Here is a 20871-nt window from a genome sequence, read left to right as displayed (position 1 = left end):
TCGAGAATCATCCGGCAGACTCATTAGGAGGGCTAATCAAAGTGATCCCAGCTCGCAAATTGTGAGCAATCATGACTCTCTATTTCTGGTTCTGATGCTTCATAAACTGCTTCGACCACTTCTCGTAGCCATCTAGCATCTGGGGCGTGATACCCTTAGGGACAGACTTGATGGCGTCCACGATATCCTCCATGCAAACCGTGACCTGCTCCGCCTCCCCGTCCAACCTAACGCCGCCGCCGCCACTACCTTCCTCTGTGGCCCCAATGTGCGTCCTGCTCAGCGTCTTGCTCAACGCCGGCTCCGTCGCCACGTTGACAATCTGCTTAATCTCGGCACCCGAGAAACCTTCCGCCAGCCTCGACAGCTCTGCAACATCCACGTCCGCCGCGAGGGGGAGCTTGCGCAGATACAAGTTGAACACGGCCTCCCGCCCCGCGGCGTCCGGCGGGCCAACGTACACGATCCGGTCGAAGCGGCCGGGCCGGAGGAGAGCCGGGTCCATGGCCTCGGGCCGGTTCGTCGCGGCCAGAATAAGCACGCCCGAGAGCGCCTCAAAACCGTCCATCTCGGTCAACAGCGTCGTGAGCATATTCACCGCACCCTGGCTCTTTGCGGCACCACCACCGCCGCCATTGCCGGCGCGCTGGCCGCCGATGGAGTCAATTTCATCAAAGAAGATGATACTCGGGCTCGCGGCGCGCGCACGCTCAAAGAGCTGCCGGACGGCGCGCTCCGACTCGCCCACGTACATGTTGAGCAGCTCCGCGCCCTTGACAGCAAAGAAGTTGAAGCCGGACTCGGTGGCCATGGCCTGCGCCGACAGCGTCTTTGAGCATCCGGGCGGACCGTAGAGGAGGAGACCCTTTGGCGGGGTGAGGATGAGCTTCTGGACCGTCGGGTCGTTTGTCGTGGTGAGGGTGATCATGTTGCGCAGCGCGTTCTTGAGGCTCTCCTGCCCACCGACGTCCTGCCAGTGGATTGTGGGTGGCTTGAGGTTCACATCGTGCATGGCCGTCGGCCTGGTGGAGCGGAGCGCGTGCTCGAGGTCCTCGCGGGAGAGGTACGGGGTGCCTAGTGCCTCCTCGTCGTAGCCGGCTTCGTCGGGGTCGAGGCGCTCTGCTGAGATAATCATTGCGTTTTCGATGAGTCTGTCGAGGTCGCTTGCGTTGTAGGCGTGTGTTTGTTGTGACAGCTTGGCCAGCATCACGTCCTTGACCTCTGGCTGGATGGGTATTTCAAAGGACTTGAGAATCTCGAGGCGGCCATCGGCGTTGGGTATGGAGAGGGGGATGTTGCGCTCGAATCTCGTTCTCTTTTGTAACTCAGGAGGTACGTCCGTCATGTAGTCCAGACAGGTGGCGATGACCACGACCTTGGGTAGTGTGCCATTCTTGAGGGCATCCTCGGCCAACTGGTCGAGCTGCTGGCCTAACCGCTGGGTGATGGCCGTGGAGTTTGCCCGGTCTTTCCCAATCAGAGCTTGGAGGCCATCGATGAGGATGATGCTGGGCTGCATCGTCCGCGCTTGCTTGAAGACCTCCTCAACGGTCGACGACTTATCGTTTTCTTCGATCCGGAAGACTCGACCCCAGCCCGTGCTGGCTATCCGGTTCAGGATGTACGACTTGCCGGTGCCTCGTCCGCCGTGGATGACGATTCCGCATGATTTTTGTTGGCCCTTGTAGACGAACTTTGCATTGAAGCCACGGAGGAAGCTTCGCAGCTTCTTCTCTTCTGCATGTAATCCGGGGATATTCGGGACGACGAGCTTCGTCACGTCGCGAACTTCCTCGACTATCTCTTCTTCCTCACCTGAGACGATCGTGGGTACTGTTGAGACCACATAGCGGGCTACATTATGTGTCTGGCCGTCTACGGATGTGATTCTGAATATTTGTTTTGACCCAGGTGCCACGCACTCAAACTTCATGCCCGGAAAAACTTGCTCAGCCCGCCCTGAAATATGTCAGCATTCGTCTCACAGCAAGTCTGAAGTGAAGAGAGTCTATCTCAAATCTGAGCATAAGGCGTAAATGTCATACTGCCCGTAGAAGCCATAGTAGAATATCACAGAGATGCTGACGGCAGCCACCCAGGTTTGATTGAAAGGAGGAAGGTCTGCGCAACTCACCGAGATAGAACCGAATCACTCCTACCCAAGCCCCCTCCCATGCTTTGATCTCGGCCTTTTCCCTCTCAGACGTCGTCACAGGCAGAATACTAACCGACTCAGCGTCGGGCACCGCAGAAGTCTCCGTCATCGTGATCGTGATTTGGTCACCCAGCTCGAACCCGCAAGCCTCGCGGTACGCCTCGCTCATGAGAATGATGTTGGGGCTGATATTCTTGTCCGCGAGCGTCCAGAGCGCGGCCTCTCGGCGCAACGGCTCCGTTGTTGTCGTCGTCGCCGCAGACTTGGCCGCATCCTGAGCGGCGGTCCTCGTGACGACGCAGCGCCGGCCGTTGTCGACGCTCCCCGTGAGCTGGATCAGGGAGTCCCGGTTGACATAGATTCTCGAGGCGCCCTTGAGCGTCGACTTTTCGAGCGTCTTGTCGAAAGGCGCCAGGGGGCGGACCTTTCCGTCGATGGTCTTGGCCATAGTTTTGTGGTCTAGCCGGCGGCAGGGTTGGGTGGTGTCGTGCCCCTGAGAGCCGTTGTCTTGACTTCGTCGAGTCTCTCACTGAGTGCTCAGCCCGCGGGACAATCAAGTGGCGGATTGCCTGAGTGTGATCCGAATTTGATGTGAGACCGAAAAACTTCAGATCTAGAAAAGGGAAAACCGAAACCCTCCTGTTCCTGGATCTTTCGTCTCTTGTGGCCTATCGGAGGTATATATGTTGTTCAGACGACGTTTATTCTTCATCCGTCACTGCCCACATGAGTTGACAATGGTGTAGGGCCCAGACCGGGGTGTGGCATCGAGAAAACCCTGCGACAAGAAGATCCGGCAATGATGAGATTTTGAGAAGCAACTATAACAGCCACAATGCCGATTAATAGTCAAGCGGGTAATCCGAGAATATCCAAGTCTCTATGAAATCTCCTAGATATTTTGTTGGGTTTTCTCTATTTTCTTGAGTTCGTGGTATGAAGATATGTTTCCTGTGTGAATCGCCCATGATTTCGTGTAAGTGAGCCATGAAAAATTCAAAGACCCCTCCCTCCCCTCCACCAAGTCCCGACCCCCGACCAATTTTCCTCATCGGCCCCATACCAGCTCAAGTCAATGGTACGTACCTACCCTGCCACGCCTGTTCAACGTCGCATTGCAGCGCGGAAGAAAGTTAGGTCCAGCATCTCAACTTCTTTCTTCACTTATAACAGCCTTCACCACCTCCACCACAGAAGTCTCAGCTACACACGCCGACCGAAGTACGAGAAGCCTCTCTCTCCCTACATCCTCTAACCCGACCCGACGAAGTCCAAGTCCCTCCGGGCCCATGCAATGGGCTGACCTCCGAGGGCTGCGCAGCTCGACCCTCAGAGTTGCCCGGATGACCACAATCGCAGCCCGACGACGGCTCCCGCTGTTACAGCAGCTGCCGTTACCACAGACGCCAGCACATACACTCCGACGGTTCTTTCGCGCAGACCACGGCCCTGGCAAACGACTCTTCTCGACCCAACCCCAGCGCAGCTCACCCGACGATAAATGGGGCAAGAAGAAACCGTCACGGAGAGAGGAGCCCAAGGCAAAGCCGCCTTCGCTTTTCGAGGAGCTATTCCCAAACGATGACATTTACTCTCACCCGAGTCGTCGGGCCAGCGAACACGACGATGGAGAAGGCAAGGGCAAGGTCAAGGTCCGGTTCCTGACCTCCACCGACCCGGAAAAGTCCGAGGCGACAGAGTACAGACTAAGGCAACTGGAGCGCAAGAACAAATCCAGCAAGACAGGAGGCGAGGCGGCCGGCAAGATTGCAGACTTTTTCGAGTTGAGCGCGCGTGAAAAGAAGAAAAAGGACAAGGCCGCCGACGGAGAGAGCTCCTCCATCTTCAACGAGCTCTTCTCGTCCCCGGGATCGGGAGAAGCAGAGTCGGCGGCGGAAGCAGTGCTGGGCAAAGGTGGCGTCGAGGCCTTGTTGAGGAAATCTCAGGCCGGCCAGAACTCATCCGAAGAGCGATCTGTAGATCACAACGATCTCCAATCCTGGCTCGACTCCCTCCCGAAAGACGACGCCGCCGCCGACACCGCCTCCTCGGAAGCAGCATCCCCAGAGGAGGCGGCAGCGGCCAAGGCCGAGCGCTCCGCCATGCTCATCCTCTCCAACGCCAGCCCGAATCTCATGGAGTCCGACTTCTACCGCATCGGCCCCCAGGGCCAGCACCTCGACGGCTGGAGCGCCTCCATCACCAAGGTCATGCAGGCCTACGACTACGGCACCCTGGCACCCATGGACCGCTACTTCATCCTCTTTGACTCCCACGCCGCGGCAGCAGCGTACCAGCGCGAAGCGCAACGCCTCCACGCCCTCGCCGGCCGCGCCCTCGCGTCCCCCGCCGCCGGCCTGACGCCCGCAGAAACCTCTTCCGCATCCTCCCCAACATCAGTCTTTAGCCTCGCACCCCCCTCCAAGACGCCCCTAAACCTCCACCTCTACAAACTCAACCGCGCTACCGAGGCCCGCCTCGAGACTTTCAGCATCCAAGGCCTCCTCAGCATGACCCCCGAACCGCCCCCGCGCGCAAACGCCCACGTTGTCCTCTCCCTCGACGGCGGCACCCTCGACCAGCGCAGCCTCTCCCACTGGATCCGCCGTGACGCCCGCGACCGCAACCTGGGCTGGCCGGTGCAGCACCTGCGTCCGTACTTTGCGCCCAAGGTGCACCAAAGAACCGCGACGAAGGCGGAAAAGCTTACGGAGACCGGGGAGGGCCTCGTCTACAACGAAGACGATGCGGGTCCGGCGGTGACGGAGGGCGACTCGGGACGGAGAGGCACCACCCCCGACGCGCTGGACGAAACGGCCCCGTCCGGCCGGTTCGTGGTGTCGTTCCCGGACGTGCACGAAGCGAGGCGCTTCGTTCGCGCGTGGCACAAAAAGGAGCTTATCCTGACGAATGATCAGAGCGTAATCGTAAACACGCATGTAGTGTGGTAAATGTCACAAGTAGCAGCGACCGTCGATAAAAAGTGTATAGTAACTCTTTGTAAGATATACCCGGGAGCATGTGTACATCAATAAAGGCCAAACAAGCGTATTTGGAGCACGGGAGAGGGAAAAAACAATGTATTATAAAAACCCAGAAATAAAATCCCGAAACTCCAGACCAGATATTTGCTCTCTAGGGGGGGTTCGATAAAAAGGCGCTGTCGGCAAGAAACCACATGACAAGTACTTCTCCCCGTAGGAAGGGGGGCTTGAGGGCAGGCTGGTGAGCGAGAGAGCGCCCGCGGTGTTTCTCGTCATCGAGCACACACACAACGCACGCCCGGCCGGTCGGGCCCATCACCAAGTTTTTCCCTTTCTCGGCCAATTGCCTCGCCGGAAGCCCCGGTCCTGCCTCTCGCTTGGCCCCTGTCATGTCCTCCTCTCTCTCACCGAGTTCCTCTGCGTGTCCTTTCCGGCGGGCAGACCCGCTGTGAAGCCCCATATGCCAATGTCTCTCTCTCCTTCCATGCGCGTCTTCATGTGCCTCTGTAGGACGTCGCTGTCCCCGGCGGCAGCGCGGAATCGACACAAAGGTAATCAAATCTTGCTTTCAGAAAATACACACAACATTGAAATCGAGCGGTCCCGTGCCCAAGCCCCGTTCCGTTACTTTAGCAGCACTTTCCGCCGGCTCCACTTGACTCGCCGACGTTAACGCCCGAGGCAGCGGGTTGCTCGTTTTTCTGGTTGTCGATTAGACGCTTCTTGATATCGGCGGCGAGTGAGTAAAAGGCCTTGTCGATGTTGATGTTGCTCTTGGCTGAGACCTCGAGGAAGGGGATGCCGAGCTCGTCGGCGAGCTGCTGACCGCGCTCGGTCGAGACGACACGCTTCTCTTCCCAATCGCACTTGTTGCCGATGAGAATCTTGTTGACGCCCTCGGTGGCATGTTGCTCGACGTTGGCGAACCAGGTGCGGATGTCTGCGTGGGAAAAGTACACATTAGTCTTTTGTTCTCATATGTCTGTCCTATCATGTACGGCTCCATTTGCAATGGCAACTGCAGTACACGGTTCGAGACAGAACCGCCAGCAATCGTGCAAGTGAGTCCCAATGTAAGCGAAGGGAAACGACGTACTGTTGAAGGAGCGCTCGTCGGTGACATCGTAGACAAGGAGAATGCCCATGGCACCACGGTAGTAGGCGGTGGTGATTGTGCGGAAGCGCTCTTGGCCGGCGGTATCCCAAATCTGGAGCTTGACACGCTTGCCGTCCAACTCGATGGTACGGATCTTGAAATCAATACCGATGGTCGTGATAAAGGACGGCGTGAACGAGTCTTCGCTGAAGCGCAACAGGCAGCAGGACTTGCCTACGCCCGAGTCGCCGATCAGCAGAAGCTTGATCTGGGGTGCTGGTCAGCCACATGTGAACACGATGTCATGTTTGCCCTTCATAATGATTCGCACGGCGGAAGGGGAAAGTAGGATGTTCGAAAGGACGGGGTTCGAGGAGAGTGAGGGCATCTTGAGCGAAAAGGGCGGGACGATGGTAAGGAGGGGCAGCGGCATTCGACACATACAAGGAAGTCGTAGTTGCGGTTGCTCGACATTTTGGCGGCGGATGTTGATGGGGGACTAAACCGAGGGGGCCGATCTGAAGGGGGCGGTATTGCTGCTCCGGGCGACGTACGTGCCAGACGAGTTGAGATCGGGAGGATGCGAATGAGAGGGTGATTGTCGTGATCTTGTCGTCGGATTCGGGCAGCGGTTGGGGGGGAGAGGCGATTGAGATGTTGGTAGGAGATGGGCCTAGGTAGTTTGTCGTAGTTAGGTAGGCGGTAATAGTAGTAGTATGTACGAATAGTGAAGGTAGGCACGTAAAGTGCTGGGCTGCGGACGAGGCGAGGCGCTGCAATGTACAGTCCAGCACACTGTGAAGAGGCACGTATCCCCGTACGTAGGTAGCGTCGAATCGCTTGGTCTCTTTGGGGGTGTCAAGTGTGGCGCCTGCCGTCTGGGGTAAGATACTGGACCCGGCCCTCTTGCTTGGCCGATCCGACTTGACCTGTGCTTATGCTGGGACAGGGCTTGAGGGATTTGGTGACTTGGCGGTGGGCTTTGCAGGCTACTTGAGGTAACAGCGGTCTTGGGCTGGAAAGCCGGTACCTGCTGCAATGCGAATCTCGCTGCGAAAAAGTGTTCTAATCAAGCCCGCTGTTGATATCCCGAGTGGCACAAATCAACTGCTTCCGGCACTAGGCAAGGTAGGTAGGCCTCGGTGAAATCAGATAGCTAAGGTAGTCACGACTCACGGTGTCTACTAAGCTGCCCAAGGCACAGTGCCCGCCAAAGAGAAAAGACGCGACGACGTCGGATCTGCGTCGGAGGGGAGCGAAAGGTTAAAAGAAGCAAAACTTCCCTGGTCGATCCAGGCACCCTGTTGCAGAACACCAAGTGAAATTTTGGGGAACAACTACACGGGCGGCACCTCAGCGTAATTATATGATGGCAACCATCCGTGGACGGTCCTGGCTGGGTATTACCAGGCTCGCTCACCAAAGAAGCGATATGCCAACAACACCTCAGCCACCAGGTAACAAAATGTCCGCCAACCTAGTCGTTGTCTCAAAACTTGATGCGTTGTCTCTGCCGTGGCACTACACCCCTCTTGCTGCCAAATGTGCTCGGTCTCCCGCCTTTGCCAGACTTGTCAGGACTCAGGAGGCTACCCACGAAGCCACACCAAACGTCATCGCACTGTCTCGCCTCAGGGTCCAGGTCCAGATCCATCCAGAACTGAGTCACACGTCCGCCGCCCGAGCATCCTGGATGGCGGTCGTTCCATGGTCACAAGAGACATTGTTGAGCCTCCCTCACGTTCACTCGCTGGCCAGTACGTCACCCGTTCAATTGCACTTCAATTCGACTTTTGGTCTAAACACCTCTCCTAGTGACAAATGCCGCCTGCTAAGCTCCGGTACCAATGTGCGATGCTCCGTTGACAATTCATGAATGCCTCCAGTGGTGTACAGATGTGGTACAGGTTCCACCGAAAAAGGCCGTTCCCGCTGTGCGTAGTAAAGTAACCTGAATGCTGAAGCTCAAATCCGTAAGACCGTGTATCCATGCGAATCATTATTGCGCCCGAGGTTCTCCGTCCTGCGTTGTTTTACTGTAGCCACCTGGCGTACGCCCAGCGAATGCGATCCAAAGCTCTAACTTGCACCTGAATCCCCTTCAGGTTGGCAAGATCATCCAAATCCTCGAGGAACTCACGCTGCCTGTCGCGAGGTAGCACTCTCTGCATCAAGTTGCGCAGCACGTGGACTTCGCACAACAGGAGGCCGTGATCCTTGTAGGAGAGGAGGTTGTTCTGAGACGGCGTCGCCTCTGAAAAGATCCGGTCAATGTTGCGTAGCACTCTGATGCTCTGTCCAGTCTTGCGGCTTTGCCGGGCTCCCTTGCGAGCACCAAAGATGCCGCGAAGATACTGAACAATGCCAATAGAGACAAGCACACCAGGCGTCAGACCTACAAACCCAAACACCAGTTCCTGGCTCTTGAGGAGAGAGTCGATGCCGCTGATGGCCACCTCCAGGTCGACCTTGGTCTTCTGCACTTGGATGAGCAGTGATCGGACGAGGTCGCCCTTCACCGCACCGACAAAGGGGGTCCGCAGATCCTTTTCGTACGCACGCAAAACCGGGGTGACATCTCCCTCGCTGACCTTGGTGCGGATAATCTCGATCTGGGCGTCGGTAAGGGAGGACCCGTCACCTGCAAAATGGGGCTTGTCCAAAGCAAAGTCCACAACCATGCGCTCCAAGCTTTCCCGATCGGCCTTCAGGCTGTCTCGGCTCATGATGGCGATCTCGCTGCTCGAGTCGTGTCGAATAGTTCCGACAATCTTGCGTGTCGGTTCGATAACCCAGTTGAACCAAAAGTCTCGTACCGTAGATCCAATGTCCCGAATCCAGCTGATTATTTCTGCGCGTCTATTGGCAAGAAGTCGAAGGACAGTCGTCGAAGAAAGCAGTGCTGCTGTTGCAGGCAACCAGTATCGGATGAATCTCGACGGGCGGCCGTTCTCTTGAACAAGCAGCTGCGCAGACATGACGTGGTTGGGGAGGCCGTTATCCAGAAGGTTGAGAAGACGTCTAGCGAGCACAGAGGGCTTCTCCAGAGCGTTGGCGTCCTCGATGTGAATGCTAAGCTCGGGGTCTTCCTCGACTCCAGCGAACACCTTGTCCTCGAAATCGTTGACGCCAGACTCAAGAGTCAAAGCCTCCTTGAGAACCATGTCCATGAGAGCCACGCTTCGCTCAACCACGCCTTTCCAGTCATGGCTGTTGACGCCGGCTTCGCTCTTATCGTCGTCTTCGTCGCCTCCAAAAGTCAAACCTTCGTCGACGAGCACACCAAGACCGCTTGCAATCATATCCCGCAGGCGCCTGAGATGTGCCAGTTTCCTCCGAGCCTCGCCTCGGCTAAGGGCCACAGGCGATAGGACCTTGCGCTGAAGGGTCGTGATCGATGAGTCCCGAATGCTGTCCCGTACGATGCCGTAAAACTGTTTCCATTGTTGCGATAAGCCTGTACGAGTGGATGCGACAATATCGCCTGGCGTTTGGCTGAGATTCCGAATTCGGTGCTTGCTTTCGTGATAAACACCCTTGGTCAAGGCCCACAAACGCAATGGTGACGTTTGGACAGTGTAGAGACTGCTGTAAGTATACGAGCTCAACACTTCGTCCCAGTACCACATCTCATCACTGAGAGGAATAATCTGATCCAGAAGTGTGTTCAAAATGATACCGTAAGTCTGAACGGTAGCCTTGCTGACGAGCAGCCACTCGATCTCCGACTGGTACGGGCCTCGTCTAGCCTCGTCATCCTGCTCCGCTTGGAAGTCCCATTCCGCAAGTTTGGATTCTTGCAGTAGAGAACGAATCCTCTGAGAGGGGAGTAGAGATGACGAAGTTGAGGTGGTGGACAGAGCCCTAACAATATGTAGGAGCTCCTCAATTCTTGGCGACGACAAGGCGTCTACGGTGGCCGAGTGAAAAATGCCATGCTCTTCGGCAGACAGCTCGCCATCTTCTTGAGATAGACTCAGGCCTAGTGGAATCCGATCCAGCTGCGCATCTAAGCGGCGGACTTGGCTGGTGCAGGGAAGGTTGATGTCAACATTCAAATATTTTGTTTGGGATGACGGGAAGTCAAGGAAAGATGGGACGGAATACTGACTCGGCAACAACAGACATTATAGCTTCTCACTCAGAGAGCGCTCCTCCTCCACTTTCATGGATCGGTTATGTGTGGAACTCTCGAGACTGTGAGGATTGTAGTCGTGTGAGGATGGATTTGATGGAAGAATGCAGTAGTAGAAGTTTGGTTTAGACGTCATCAGGTAAGCGAATGCCCCGGGCAACTTGGGCGAGCCTGCAGCCGACAACGCGGTGAGCGGCGACTGGAGAGAACGTGGGATGACAGGTGGGGTCTCTTGGGTCACTTAGTCAGCCAGCGCCGCTGACGGAGCTTGACTGTCGGAATGGTGCCTCTCGCTGAGGATGAGCTAATCATCCTACGTCTGCTTTTACTTACGAAAAGGCCCGGTCTGTATATATAGCAGAAGAGTTTCGTTTAACTCAGCTAATCGAGCTCCTCAAAAAATCTCCATTCTTTGAGGTCTTTTGATTATGTTTAGACAGTTTCGACCCGACTGTACGTCTGCCGAGCTATGCAGATCAGATAGATCGTTTCACACCAAAGTGGCGTGGCCAGTGGCCATGCTGGAGCATATAAATTTCAAATTTGAAGACATCTTTACTGACATACTTGACAAATGCCATTCAGCAATGGCGATCTGCAACTGTGAGGCCTGAAGCCATCTCGCTTGTCACTCGCACGTGTGACGCCTCGCTGACATTGAGATTAGTATGCCACGTCATGAGAGGTCGCACCTCACCTTTTACTCAAGAAAGCCAATAACCAATTTGATGCGTAGCCGCAAAGAGCTGTACAACATCCTTCTATATTTGGCTCTTGATTCCTTTCAAGAACCGGGAAGGCCGATCTCTGATCTCAGGAATTTGGGGTCACCGGCTATATTGCACTTTGGTTGCGTTTATGATATGAGACCGCAAAGGACTTTCTGGCATCAGATACTGAAGATCTAGTAGCTTTTAGATGTTCAACATAGGAGTAGGTTGGAGTAGTCCTATTGAATCATTACTAAGGACGACAGGTCAGTGGCAATCACAGGCTTGTTTGATACAACAGCACGGGTTTGTCAGTCTGGCTTCACCATTCATGTACCTTGGGACGAGGAGACATCAAGAGCTCCTGGCCTCAACCTGTGCTTAACACACAAGGATCATGAGGACTTTTGAAATGTTGTCAATCGAAAACATACAAAGGTAAGTAGTACCAGCCAATACCAAGCTGGGCTTTTCGAGGTAGACTTCGAGGTAGACACGTATCGGATCAAGCTTGACCGGAACACGCCATTTTGACATGAACATCCACGGCACCCCATGCTTCGCCCTGCCGGAGCGTCCCAGCGGTGGGTACGGCCGGGTCTCTTGACAGCTAGGTCAGGGCTGCGCCGTGGAGGAGGTCAGATGGGTCTCATCGGCAATCGGATGTGGTAGATTCGGAGGCGTGGAGCATGTCACTGTCATTGAAGATTGTTCTGGCTTGTGTAATTGAGCACCTGTGTTGGAGCTAATGGGGGCAAAACGGGTAGCGTTAGGCCAAAGCGAATTCCTTTGGCAAAGACGTGCGACGCGCAACCTGGAAACGTGCCCCTCCTTCATCGTATTCGGGTTGAGGTAGGGTACGTACCGGTGCTAAGGTGAGCGCAACAGCCAAAAAGTCGAGGTGCGAGGTGCCAGGCGTTCCATGCAGGGCGATAAGACAGCCCTGCCCACCTGGAGGATGACTGATATCGGCCTCCTTTGATTGCCCGCGACGGGGCGCAATTCTCATGCATAAGTGCTTCTTCTGAGAACATGATGCCGACGTTGAACACAACTCAAAACTCCAATTGAGAGCTGACCAGTTCGAAAAGGTGGACATTGAATCAGACTACCGCCACCTTACTTCAAGTGCTTGGCTTCGTTAGAAGCTTTACCTCTACGTACCTTAATCCAGGTGTCTAGCTTTGATGGAAGCTCAGAAGCAGCATAAGAAAGAAAAGAGCTTTGTCCCATCCATGAAATGTTTCCATGCCCCGTGCCTCCCGCCTGTTCGGCTTTTTTCCCCCTCGGCCCCCCTACGATTGGCAGAGTGGCAGAGCCAACAACGCCTGGTGCAGCTGTCACACACCCTTTTGCCTCGCGAAATCTCGCACACCGCCCGACCCAGTGGCCAGGGCACGCCTGCTTCCTACTGGCCAAAGCCCACCACGGAAGACGGAAGGACCCACGAGCTGCATGGTTCGATGTTCAAGTGCAGCTTCTCATTGGCTCATGACACAAGAATGGGCAAATCGCAACTAACGTCCCCACGCTGTCGCCCAGAAAGGGTGAGAGATGCACAGGGGCGTTTTCATAAGGTACCTAGCACAATTCCAGAACTAACCTAATCTTAAGTCACCTTGAGTAGGTAAGGGAAGGTTTTTTTCTCTCTCTATATGTGGTGACAAGCACCAGAGACGCAGGTGCCATTTCCTTTCCCCGTCAACCGAAATGATCCATGGATAAAACCTCAACAAGACCCGGCCCTGGACCCTTGACCTTGCCGCCCGCCGTCCTTTTTTTCCCTTAAACCTCCCATCGCCACCTAAACACCACCTTCGGCGCATTATTGAAGGAGTTGCGACTGTCTTTTCTTTCCCTCCCAGCTTTCTCTTCGCCAACTTTGGCTTTCCTCATACACATCTGTAATTTCGCACTTGCTGAAGCATACAAAGTCGCAAACTTGCGCTCCCCGCCATCATGGCCGCTTTCATGTGAGTCTGGCCCCGTTTCTTTCCCCGATCCACGGCGCGCCCCCTTTATAGTCCTCGAACACAATCTTGAAGCGAACAGTCACTGACCTGGTATTGTGCGGAACAGCAACTCGACCGTCATCAACACCGCCTTCAACCACACGCAGCCGTACTTCAGTGTCCTCGAGGAGGTGTCTAAGTACAATGTCCAGCTCAACTACTTTGAGCGCCTCTGGGCCGTATGTCCACACCTCATCGCGTGCCTGTGCCAACCAATGTCATTACAATGCGACTGACACCTTCCTTCTAGGCTTGGTATCTCTGGATGCAAAACGACACTCTCGCCACTGGCATCATGAGCTTCGTCATGCACGAGACCGTCTACTTTGGCCGCAGTTTGCCCTTCATCATCTTCGACCTCATCCCCTGGTTCCACAAGTACAAGATTCAACCTGTGAGCAATCCTCCACACCCTGTCATCACAATACTCCGGACATATCCGCTGACGCTCAAATAGCAAAAAATGCCGACACTCAAGGAGCAATGGGACTGCGCTATGGTCGTCCTTATCAGCCATTTCACCGTCGAACTCCCCCAGATCTGGCTCTTCCACCCCCTCGCCACGTGGTGCGGCATGGAGTACAACGTCCCCTTCCCTCCTCTCTGGAAGATGGCCATGCAAATCTCCATCTTCTTCGTCATGGAGGATACCTGGCACTACTGGTTCCATCGCGCCCTGCACTACGGCCCCCTCTACAAGGCGATCCATAAGCTTCACCACTACTACTCCGCGCCTTTCGGTCTCGCCGCAGAGTACGCCTCACCCATCGAAGTCATGCTCCTCGGCATCGGAATCGTCGGCTCGCCCATCTTCTGGGTCACCCTCACCGGCGACCTCCACCTCCTGACCATGTACGCCTGGATCGTCCTCCGTCTCTTCCAGGCCATCGACGCCCACAGCGGCTACGACTTCCCCTGGAGCTTGCGCCACTTCTTGCCCTTCTGGGCCGGTGCCGACCACCACGATCTTCACCACGAGAAGTTCATCGGCAACTACGCCTCCAGCTTCCGCTGGTGGGACTACTGCCTCGACACCGAGGCCGGTCTTGAGGCCCACAAGAAGCGCCGCGAGAAGAAGATCCAGGCCATCAAGGCGCAAAAGTCTCAGTAAAGCCGCTTTTTTGCAGCGGCTGCGAAGCCCTTTTTGCGACATAAAGTACGCACATCACCAAGCACCATGGCCATGCGTGTATGCCCTGGGAGAAGAGAATGACGGACGCGCTCACGAATTGTGGTTGAGAGCGCGTTGCTGGACACACCGGCCGCGGGGTGGTGTCTCATGATACGATGTATAGAACGCGGCAGGAAAGGAATGCCGCAAGGGAAAGCGATACGACACGGGCCCGGACAACCGAGGCCATACCATCAAAGTCACGTAATTATCATTGGGGCGGCGTTTGAAAGAGGTATTGACGGTTGTGCGAAAAAGGCGAAACCACTTATGCGAATTCTGTCGTATATATTGGGAAGGCCGCCCATATAACTGGCATTGTAGTAGATTACTTAATCATAGCACAACATTCGTTCTTCGTATACCCAGTTTGTAAGGCTTGCATGTTCTCTTTATGTATTCACGTTGTTGTACGGGACTATTGTAACAGTGACTTTGTGATCAGGAGAGTAGCTGAACCCCCCAGGCCCTCGGATCCGAATTGAGGCTAACTATCCGAGGCCGCATCACCTCTTCGGCGTGCAGCAGTCCCCAGCCGTGCCCGCCGCCTTGTCAGCCAAACCCCGGATGCCGCAGCTCACGGCCTCTGTGCCAGTGGTGGCCTCGGAAGCCGGCACCTCGACCTCGCCAAAGTCCTTTGCCAGCACGTCGCAGATGAGAGCGAGCTTGAGGTCCTTGTCAGACAGGCCCTTGGGAACATGTGTCGTCCACCGGATAAAGGTTGTGTTGTAGACCTGCCCTCTTGTTTTTAGCTTTTTTCTGGTTTTGGAGACTCCTTAGAAGGATAGGGTGTTTGGGGCTTACGTTTGACCACTCTGGATGATGATTGTGGATCTTACATTGTAGGCTCACGGCTGTCATGAAGTCCTTTTCACTCGTCAGCAGTCGATTTCATCTTTCCTCAGACGAATTGTCATTAAACATGATGGCATGGTGTTTGGCCATACGGAGACATGTAAGCAAAGAAAAGAGATAGGATAATAATACGCACCCACGTCTTTGCAAAGTTCTTGAACTTGAAGCTCCGCTCGACGGCCTCACCGTCGTTGACGAGCGCCCAGCCCCGGCCCTGTCCCAGCAGCGTCTGGAGCGTCGGGGAGAGGGAAGACTCGTCGGAGCCCTTGGAGAAGCGCGGCGTGGGCGCGGCGGTGGTGGTTGTGGTTGACATTGTTCGCTGGTATCGTGGTGCGAACTGCTGCTGGGTGAAGTTTTGTAAGGGCGATGGGAATGCTGCTGTTTTTGAGAGCCGGGATGGTGCCGAGGTGAGAGGCCGCGGGGTACAGTGTGCGATGCGGCGGATGAGGGTACGCGCTGGGATGCTCATCTCTGAGGGTGTGTTTTTTGCGATGGACTTGGGTGACGTTGTTCTTGTAGTTGAGTCGCAGATGTAGGACTATGGTGTGGTTGAAGCTTGAGGTGTTGTTAGAGGTGTACCCCTGTCGTAGGCACTTGCGGTTGAGCTTATGTGGAGACGCATGAGATGGGCGAGGTTGCCTCATAGCAGTTGATTTTGCTCGACATCTGCAATGATGTGTAAACTCCATCCCTAATGCCCTTCCATATGCTTAGGCCAAGATGATTGACTTCATGTATTTCTCAAGAAGCTCAGAAACAGTTCAGGGGCCCTGGGTCACTCAGGGAACTAGATGTACTTTCCAGACCTAAGATTTAATTCCTATGAAGGTGTGCTAGTCGGACTTCATGACGGGGTAGCTTCAGTCCAAGTCTGATTACATGTTAGATCGATAGATCAATCTACTGGTTAATTACCCTGAACTCTGCATTCGAGACGAGGCCACAATGGGTAAATCATAATTGAAAGCCAGAGACACTGACCTCCGATATGCGTTCTATTACTGTCTTGCATCCTGGTTGCCCCAAGGTACTCTCCATTTATCGAGAATACGGAGTATGACAGCAGGATAAGGATAGCGAGGGTGATGAAAACGACAGTAGTTAACGAGGGCGAGAATCACAGAGACAATGTTGGTCAAGGAAATCGCGAGGCTAAGACTGACGCTAATCAGAATAGAGGCGGAGGGAATGGCTCTATGAGATTCATGCTCACCCGAAGGGCATATACATCAGTCTCAAGCTGTTACCTCTACGTTCCTACATTTGGAAGGTCGATTACCAGACCACGCCGCTGTATCGCACCCCCCTGCATGTATCTGCAGCGACAATCCATTGATCAGCTCAAGCGCCAATATCAGGAAAACGATGCCTATTTCCCGGATACCGGGGTGGAGGAGGTTGGTAACATGGTGGATAGCAGAATGGTCATATTCGCTACCCCGCGCTCACCAAACCACAGAAGTTCAGACTTGACTAAATGATGACGACCCGAACGTAGACTTTCATGATGTAAGATACGCGACTCTCCAAGTTCATCTCAAGTAGCTTTAACTTGGCTAATTATTTGCAGATTCAGCTCAATTGCGTACGCCTACTAGTACCTCTTCATTGAGAATAAATCTACTCGGGACCTAGACAGTCATAGTCCTTGGACGCCGTGCAAGTCGTTCAAGATGCGTGTACCACATCGACCTCATGAGATGCAGCAGTCTGTATCAAACCCGAAATCAACGGATACTACACCTTCAAACACCCAACAAACCCAGACAATGGCTTCACGACAAGAACAGAATGAGCCAGAAGCAGGAATGGCCATCACCCTGATCACCGCCGACCTCCTCATCCCAGGCCGCGGCACCCCAGTACAAGACGCCGCCGTCGCCATCTCAGACGACAAGATCATCCACGTCGGCCCGCGCGACACCCTGCCCTCCAAATACCGCTCCCTCACCCCCCTTCATGTCCCCGTCCTCATGCCGGGCCTCTGGGACGTCCACGTCCACTTCCTCGGCATCGACGTCGTCACCGGCTTCAGCGACGGCATCTTCAACGTCCTCCCCGGGTCCAACGCCCTCATCGGCGCCGTCATCGTCCAGGACCTCGAGGCCACCCTCATGGCAGGCTACACCTCGGTCCGCGAACTGGGCGGCTACGCCGGCGACCTCCGCCCCGGGATCGACTCGGGCCGCCTCGTGGGCCCCAACGTCTACTCCTCCATCGCCGCCATGTCCATCAGCGGCGGACACGGCGACCAGCACACCCTCCCCATGCAGACGGTCCTCGACTTTGCCAAATGCGGCGGCGGCGCCTGCTCCATCGCCGACGGGCCGGAGGACTGCACGAAGCAGGTGCGCCTCCTCGTCCGCCGCGGCGCGCGCTGCATCAAGATCTGCTCCAGCGGCGGCGTGCTCAGCCTGCTAGACGACCCGGAGGACAGGCAGTTCTCCGACGAGGAGCTGAGGGCCATCGTCGAGGAAGCGGGCCGCAGCCGGCGCGCGGTGGGCGCCCACGCCATCGGCAAAGCGGGCATCATGGCTGCGCTGCGCGCGGGCGTCAAGAGCATCGAGCACGGGTGCTACCTCGACGACGAGGCCGTCGACCTCATGCTGGAGCGGGACGCCGTGTTTGTGCCGACGCAGCACGCCATCATGACGCTGGCTGCCGACCCGTCGCAGCTGCCGCCGCCGCTGGCGAGGAAGCTGGTGAAGCTCGTGCAGAGGGCGACGGACTCGTATCAGCTTGCCATCGGGAGAGGCGTCAAGGTCGCGCTCGGGACGGATACGTGGAGCAGCGACCGGACGAAGCCGCTGGCGCACGGGAAGAATGCGCGGGAGCTGTACTGGGCGGTCAAGAACGGCATGACGCCTCTCGAGGCTATCGAGGCTGGCACGGCGAACGCGCCCGAGGTCTTGGGCGGGATGGCGCCGCTGAGTGGGCAGGTTAGGGAAGGGTATGATGCGGATTTGATTGCTGTTGCGAGGAACCCGCTCGAGGATATTGAGATTTTGACCGACAAGGACAACATTACCCACGTCTGGAAAGGGGGCAAGTTGTTCAAGTCTTCATGATAGTCGGGAGGATGCTTGTAGCATACCTCAGACTGTAAGGGTCGGTCACTGATTAGTGATGAGTACATAAGTCGATCGTCAGCTCAACTGATAGCTCCTTGAACGACACCATACATATATAAACCTTGTTTTTTCAATGAAGGTATCGATACGCTGGCTTTACTTCAGTAAACGAGTTGCTAGCCCAGATACAACCGGATCAAGTGCCTCATCACAGCCACACATCGCCCGTTCTCCGTTTCCGTATATACTCTATAGAGTACGGATATGATGGATGGTCTGTAGGAACCGCCTAAGAAGCCGTAATTTGGAGGATCATTCGGCTGGGTAGCATTCGGTAGCACAACGATGTTGACTGCGGTGTAACGATCCTAGTCCACGCTGCACTTTCTAGGCCGCAGTCCATTGCCCCATTCCATCAATACAGACCTGTGGAGGGATGGGAGGTAGGGGTGTAGGTTGATCGTAGTATGTCGATAGCTTCGGAATGTTCACTAGATGTTTTCCGACGGGTCGAGCTGCGTTAAGCCGCACTGAGCACTCGGAGATGCAAGCTTGATGTCGAAGAAGAGAGACTGGGCAACGTTACAGTCAACTCAGTGGTGCTGACTGAAGGGCGCGCGGACTACCGCTCCATCATGCGATATTGACAGACGCCTAGTTAACCAGGAACCCTACCTTGCGTTAGTGAAGAGAGAACAGACTCGCAATATTGAAGGCGCCTCTTCTTGAATTCCAAATTTCGATACGCCGATGACAAGCCAGCAGCACATCCAAACGGGAACAACAGCAGATGGGACGCATCACCATACGTGTAATATGCCATTGGTTGACCAAAAAAGGGCCGTGTGTGTGTGTTGTCACGGTCGTTTTCCGGAACCGCGCACAGACTCCGCCAAAGCTGCAGCACAGGGCATCTGGCGCCGCATGCCAGACGCGCCAAGCCACTGGGCTTATGTAAGTCAAACACCGGGAGTCGCGGTACGTGTTGACCGAGGAAAGCCCGCATACCGTAAGTATCCCCATCCCTTCCTACCACTTTCCACCTCAGCATGGCACGCATGGCACGCTTGGGAAGGAAAAGAGGGATTTCCTGGCAGTAATACTCCGTACGTACGGATACGACTGTACGAGTTGCCTACCAGGCCTTAGTCAAACATCCGTACCCTCCAGGTAGTGTTTGCTGCCCGGCGCAAGCCATGCGTGCTTCGGCGGGATATTTCCTACTCAAGCTTGGTACTTCCGTTGAGGGGTCGGCTAATTATTTGACTGACAACCTTCCCTCAGTCTGCTTCTGCACTCACTCACCTCTCATAGGAGTCGGATTTGCGGGAATAAGGTACTCGGCAAAGGCAAAGTTCTTCCACGATCGTTCTGGTCTGCTGTCTGCGGCCTGCTAGGGTGCCGAGTGGCTCCGGCGACTTTTCCAGTCGTCTCGCCCTGCCTGTCATCGGCCATTTCGTAAAGTCCGTCGCGTCGCCAGTCCAATCACAAGCAGCCTCTACCGTCGGGTTAGTCCCTGTGGAGAATTTCGTTGGATGACGTAAGTTACCGTAGACCGCAAGTAGGCCAGTTTGGCCCGCAAATAGTCTTCCTCCCTGTGGTCTGTGGATGAAATGTCGCGACTCGGAACGTGCCATTTCCTGAATGCTGACAAACCAGACTTGCTGACTGTTCGGATTCATGAACGACATCGACTTGAACATGCAATGAATCCTCTGGAGAATGAGTTGTTGCTGGTCCGCGGCTGACAACAAACTCCGAACAGCTGATCACAACGTGCTTCCACAATCTTGTTCCTGCCGCCCCTGCTTCTACTATCTCCGTATCTTGTGCTGTTTACCCACTGGTAGGTAGCTAGGGGAATGGACCGCCTCACTCTAATAGGATGGAAGTACGAAGAGAGATGATGATAGGGATGGTGAGTATAGCATCAGAAGACAATACCCAGTGAGGCATACCGATTGGAATCACGTGGCAGAGTCGTGCTGCCTAACACAGCATCTTCGCCAGCGCCACCCGAGGGAGAAAGTAAGGCTACACCGCAGATGTAAGTGAGCTGTCGCGGTGCGAGCACATATGCTTTCAGCTCAGAGTTTGGACTTTCAGCTCCGAGCCCGGTACGTAGGCACATATGTGAGGTAAGGTAGATTCGGTGTCAATCTGCGCAGGTTGGCAGGCTCACAAGCAGCTCTAGCCTGCCTGCTTACCTATGGCTCGAGGTCGACATTTTTCGTTTCTTCGTCAGGCGAGAGCTTGACTTACAACACAGACAATCTATCTGCGTTCTTACCTCATCTCCAAGGCTAAGCCACCTGCTCTCATGGGACCTTCCTGTGTTGACTAAGGTGGTCGGGGTGTTTCCTGACCTGGCCCCGTCGGCTCCGGGGAGCACTTTCAGTCACCTTCCTCATCCCGCTTGACGGCACACTGGAAGGTACCTACCTCACATCGGGTCGGGGTAGGACTTGTAGGAGTGAGGTCAGGTACGTACCGAGGAAAGGAACACGGCAAGCTCGAAGCAGGTACACACGCCAAAGCACCTTGCCTTCCCCCGACAACCTGGAAGCAACGAGCTGCCTGCACCTGCCTGCCTCCGCCCTACCGAGATTCCTCCTCGTCGCGTCCCTCTTCTTTCTCTCCCAATCAATCAATCAAACAACCAACGAATCCTTCATTCCCAGC

The 20871-nt window shown here is 55.2% G+C and overlaps 7 protein-coding genes across 7 annotated transcripts; 3 read left to right on the top strand and 4 right to left on the bottom strand.

Moving 5' to 3' along the window:
• Positions 1-79: 79 nt before the first annotated feature.
• CLUP02_15018 (ATPase) lies at positions 80-2923 on the bottom strand (the record flags this gene model as incomplete). Its single annotated transcript, XM_049293942.1, has 4 exons — positions 80-1959; positions 2135-2648; positions 2686-2823; positions 2882-2923. The coding sequence occupies 4 exons, from the start codon at positions 2921-2923 to the stop codon at positions 80-82; spliced, it is 2574 nt and encodes an 857-aa protein (XP_049151088.1).
• A 219-nt stretch (positions 2924-3142) lies between these two features.
• On the top strand, positions 3143-5106 carry CLUP02_15017 (uncharacterized protein; the record flags this gene model as incomplete). The annotated part of the gene is made up of 2 exons (XM_049293941.1): positions 3143-3233; positions 3329-5106. The coding sequence occupies 2 exons, from the start codon at positions 3143-3145 to the stop codon at positions 5104-5106; spliced, it is 1869 nt and encodes a 622-aa protein (XP_049151087.1).
• Positions 5107-5526: 420 nt separating this feature from the next.
• CLUP02_15016 (Ras family protein) lies at positions 5527-6709 on the bottom strand (the record flags this gene model as incomplete). Its single annotated transcript, XM_049293940.1, has 4 exons — positions 5527-5656; positions 5779-6079; positions 6236-6503; positions 6680-6709. The coding sequence occupies 4 exons, from the start codon at positions 6707-6709 to the stop codon at positions 5527-5529; spliced, it is 729 nt and encodes a 242-aa protein (XP_049151086.1).
• A 1559-nt stretch (positions 6710-8268) lies between these two features.
• Positions 8269-10404, bottom strand: CLUP02_15015 (ATP synthase regulation protein NCA2; the record flags this gene model as incomplete). Its single annotated transcript, XM_049293939.1, has 2 exons — positions 8269-10217; positions 10377-10404. 2 exons carry the CDS (start codon positions 10402-10404, stop codon positions 8269-8271), a joined length of 1977 nt encoding a protein of 658 aa, XP_049151085.1.
• Positions 10405-12328: 1924 nt separating this feature from the next.
• Positions 12329-14471, top strand: CLUP02_15014 (fatty acid hydroxylase; the record flags this gene model as incomplete). The annotated part of the gene is made up of 9 exons (XM_049293938.1): positions 12329-12411; positions 12468-12627; positions 12818-12984; positions 13015-13053; positions 13160-13271; positions 13343-13486; positions 13550-14199; positions 14266-14281; positions 14388-14471. The coding sequence occupies 9 exons, from the start codon at positions 12329-12331 to the stop codon at positions 14469-14471; spliced, it is 1455 nt and encodes a 484-aa protein (XP_049151084.1).
• Positions 14472-14655: 184 nt separating this feature from the next.
• CLUP02_15013 (pterin 4 alpha carbinolamine dehydratase) lies at positions 14656-15784 on the bottom strand (the record flags this gene model as incomplete). Its single annotated transcript, XM_049293937.1, has 5 exons — positions 14656-14716; positions 14774-14997; positions 15068-15130; positions 15255-15656; positions 15737-15784. The coding sequence occupies 5 exons, from the start codon at positions 15782-15784 to the stop codon at positions 14656-14658; spliced, it is 798 nt and encodes a 265-aa protein (XP_049151083.1).
• Positions 15785-16791: 1007 nt separating this feature from the next.
• CLUP02_15012 (amidohydrolase) lies at positions 16792-18186 on the top strand (the record flags this gene model as incomplete). Its single annotated transcript, XM_049293936.1, has 1 exon — positions 16792-18186. One exon carries the CDS (start codon positions 16792-16794, stop codon positions 18184-18186), a length of 1395 nt encoding a protein of 464 aa, XP_049151082.1.
• Positions 18187-20871: the final 2685 nt, after the last annotated feature.

The sequence above is a fragment of the Colletotrichum lupini genome, chromosome 8 (genome assembly GCF_023278565.1).
Source record: "Colletotrichum lupini chromosome 8, complete sequence".
Lineage (NCBI taxonomy): Eukaryota > Fungi > Ascomycota > Sordariomycetes > Glomerellales > Glomerellaceae > Colletotrichum > Colletotrichum lupini.
The sequence above is the reverse complement of the archived record's forward strand: the minus strand, read 5'-3'. Positions and strand labels throughout refer to the sequence as shown.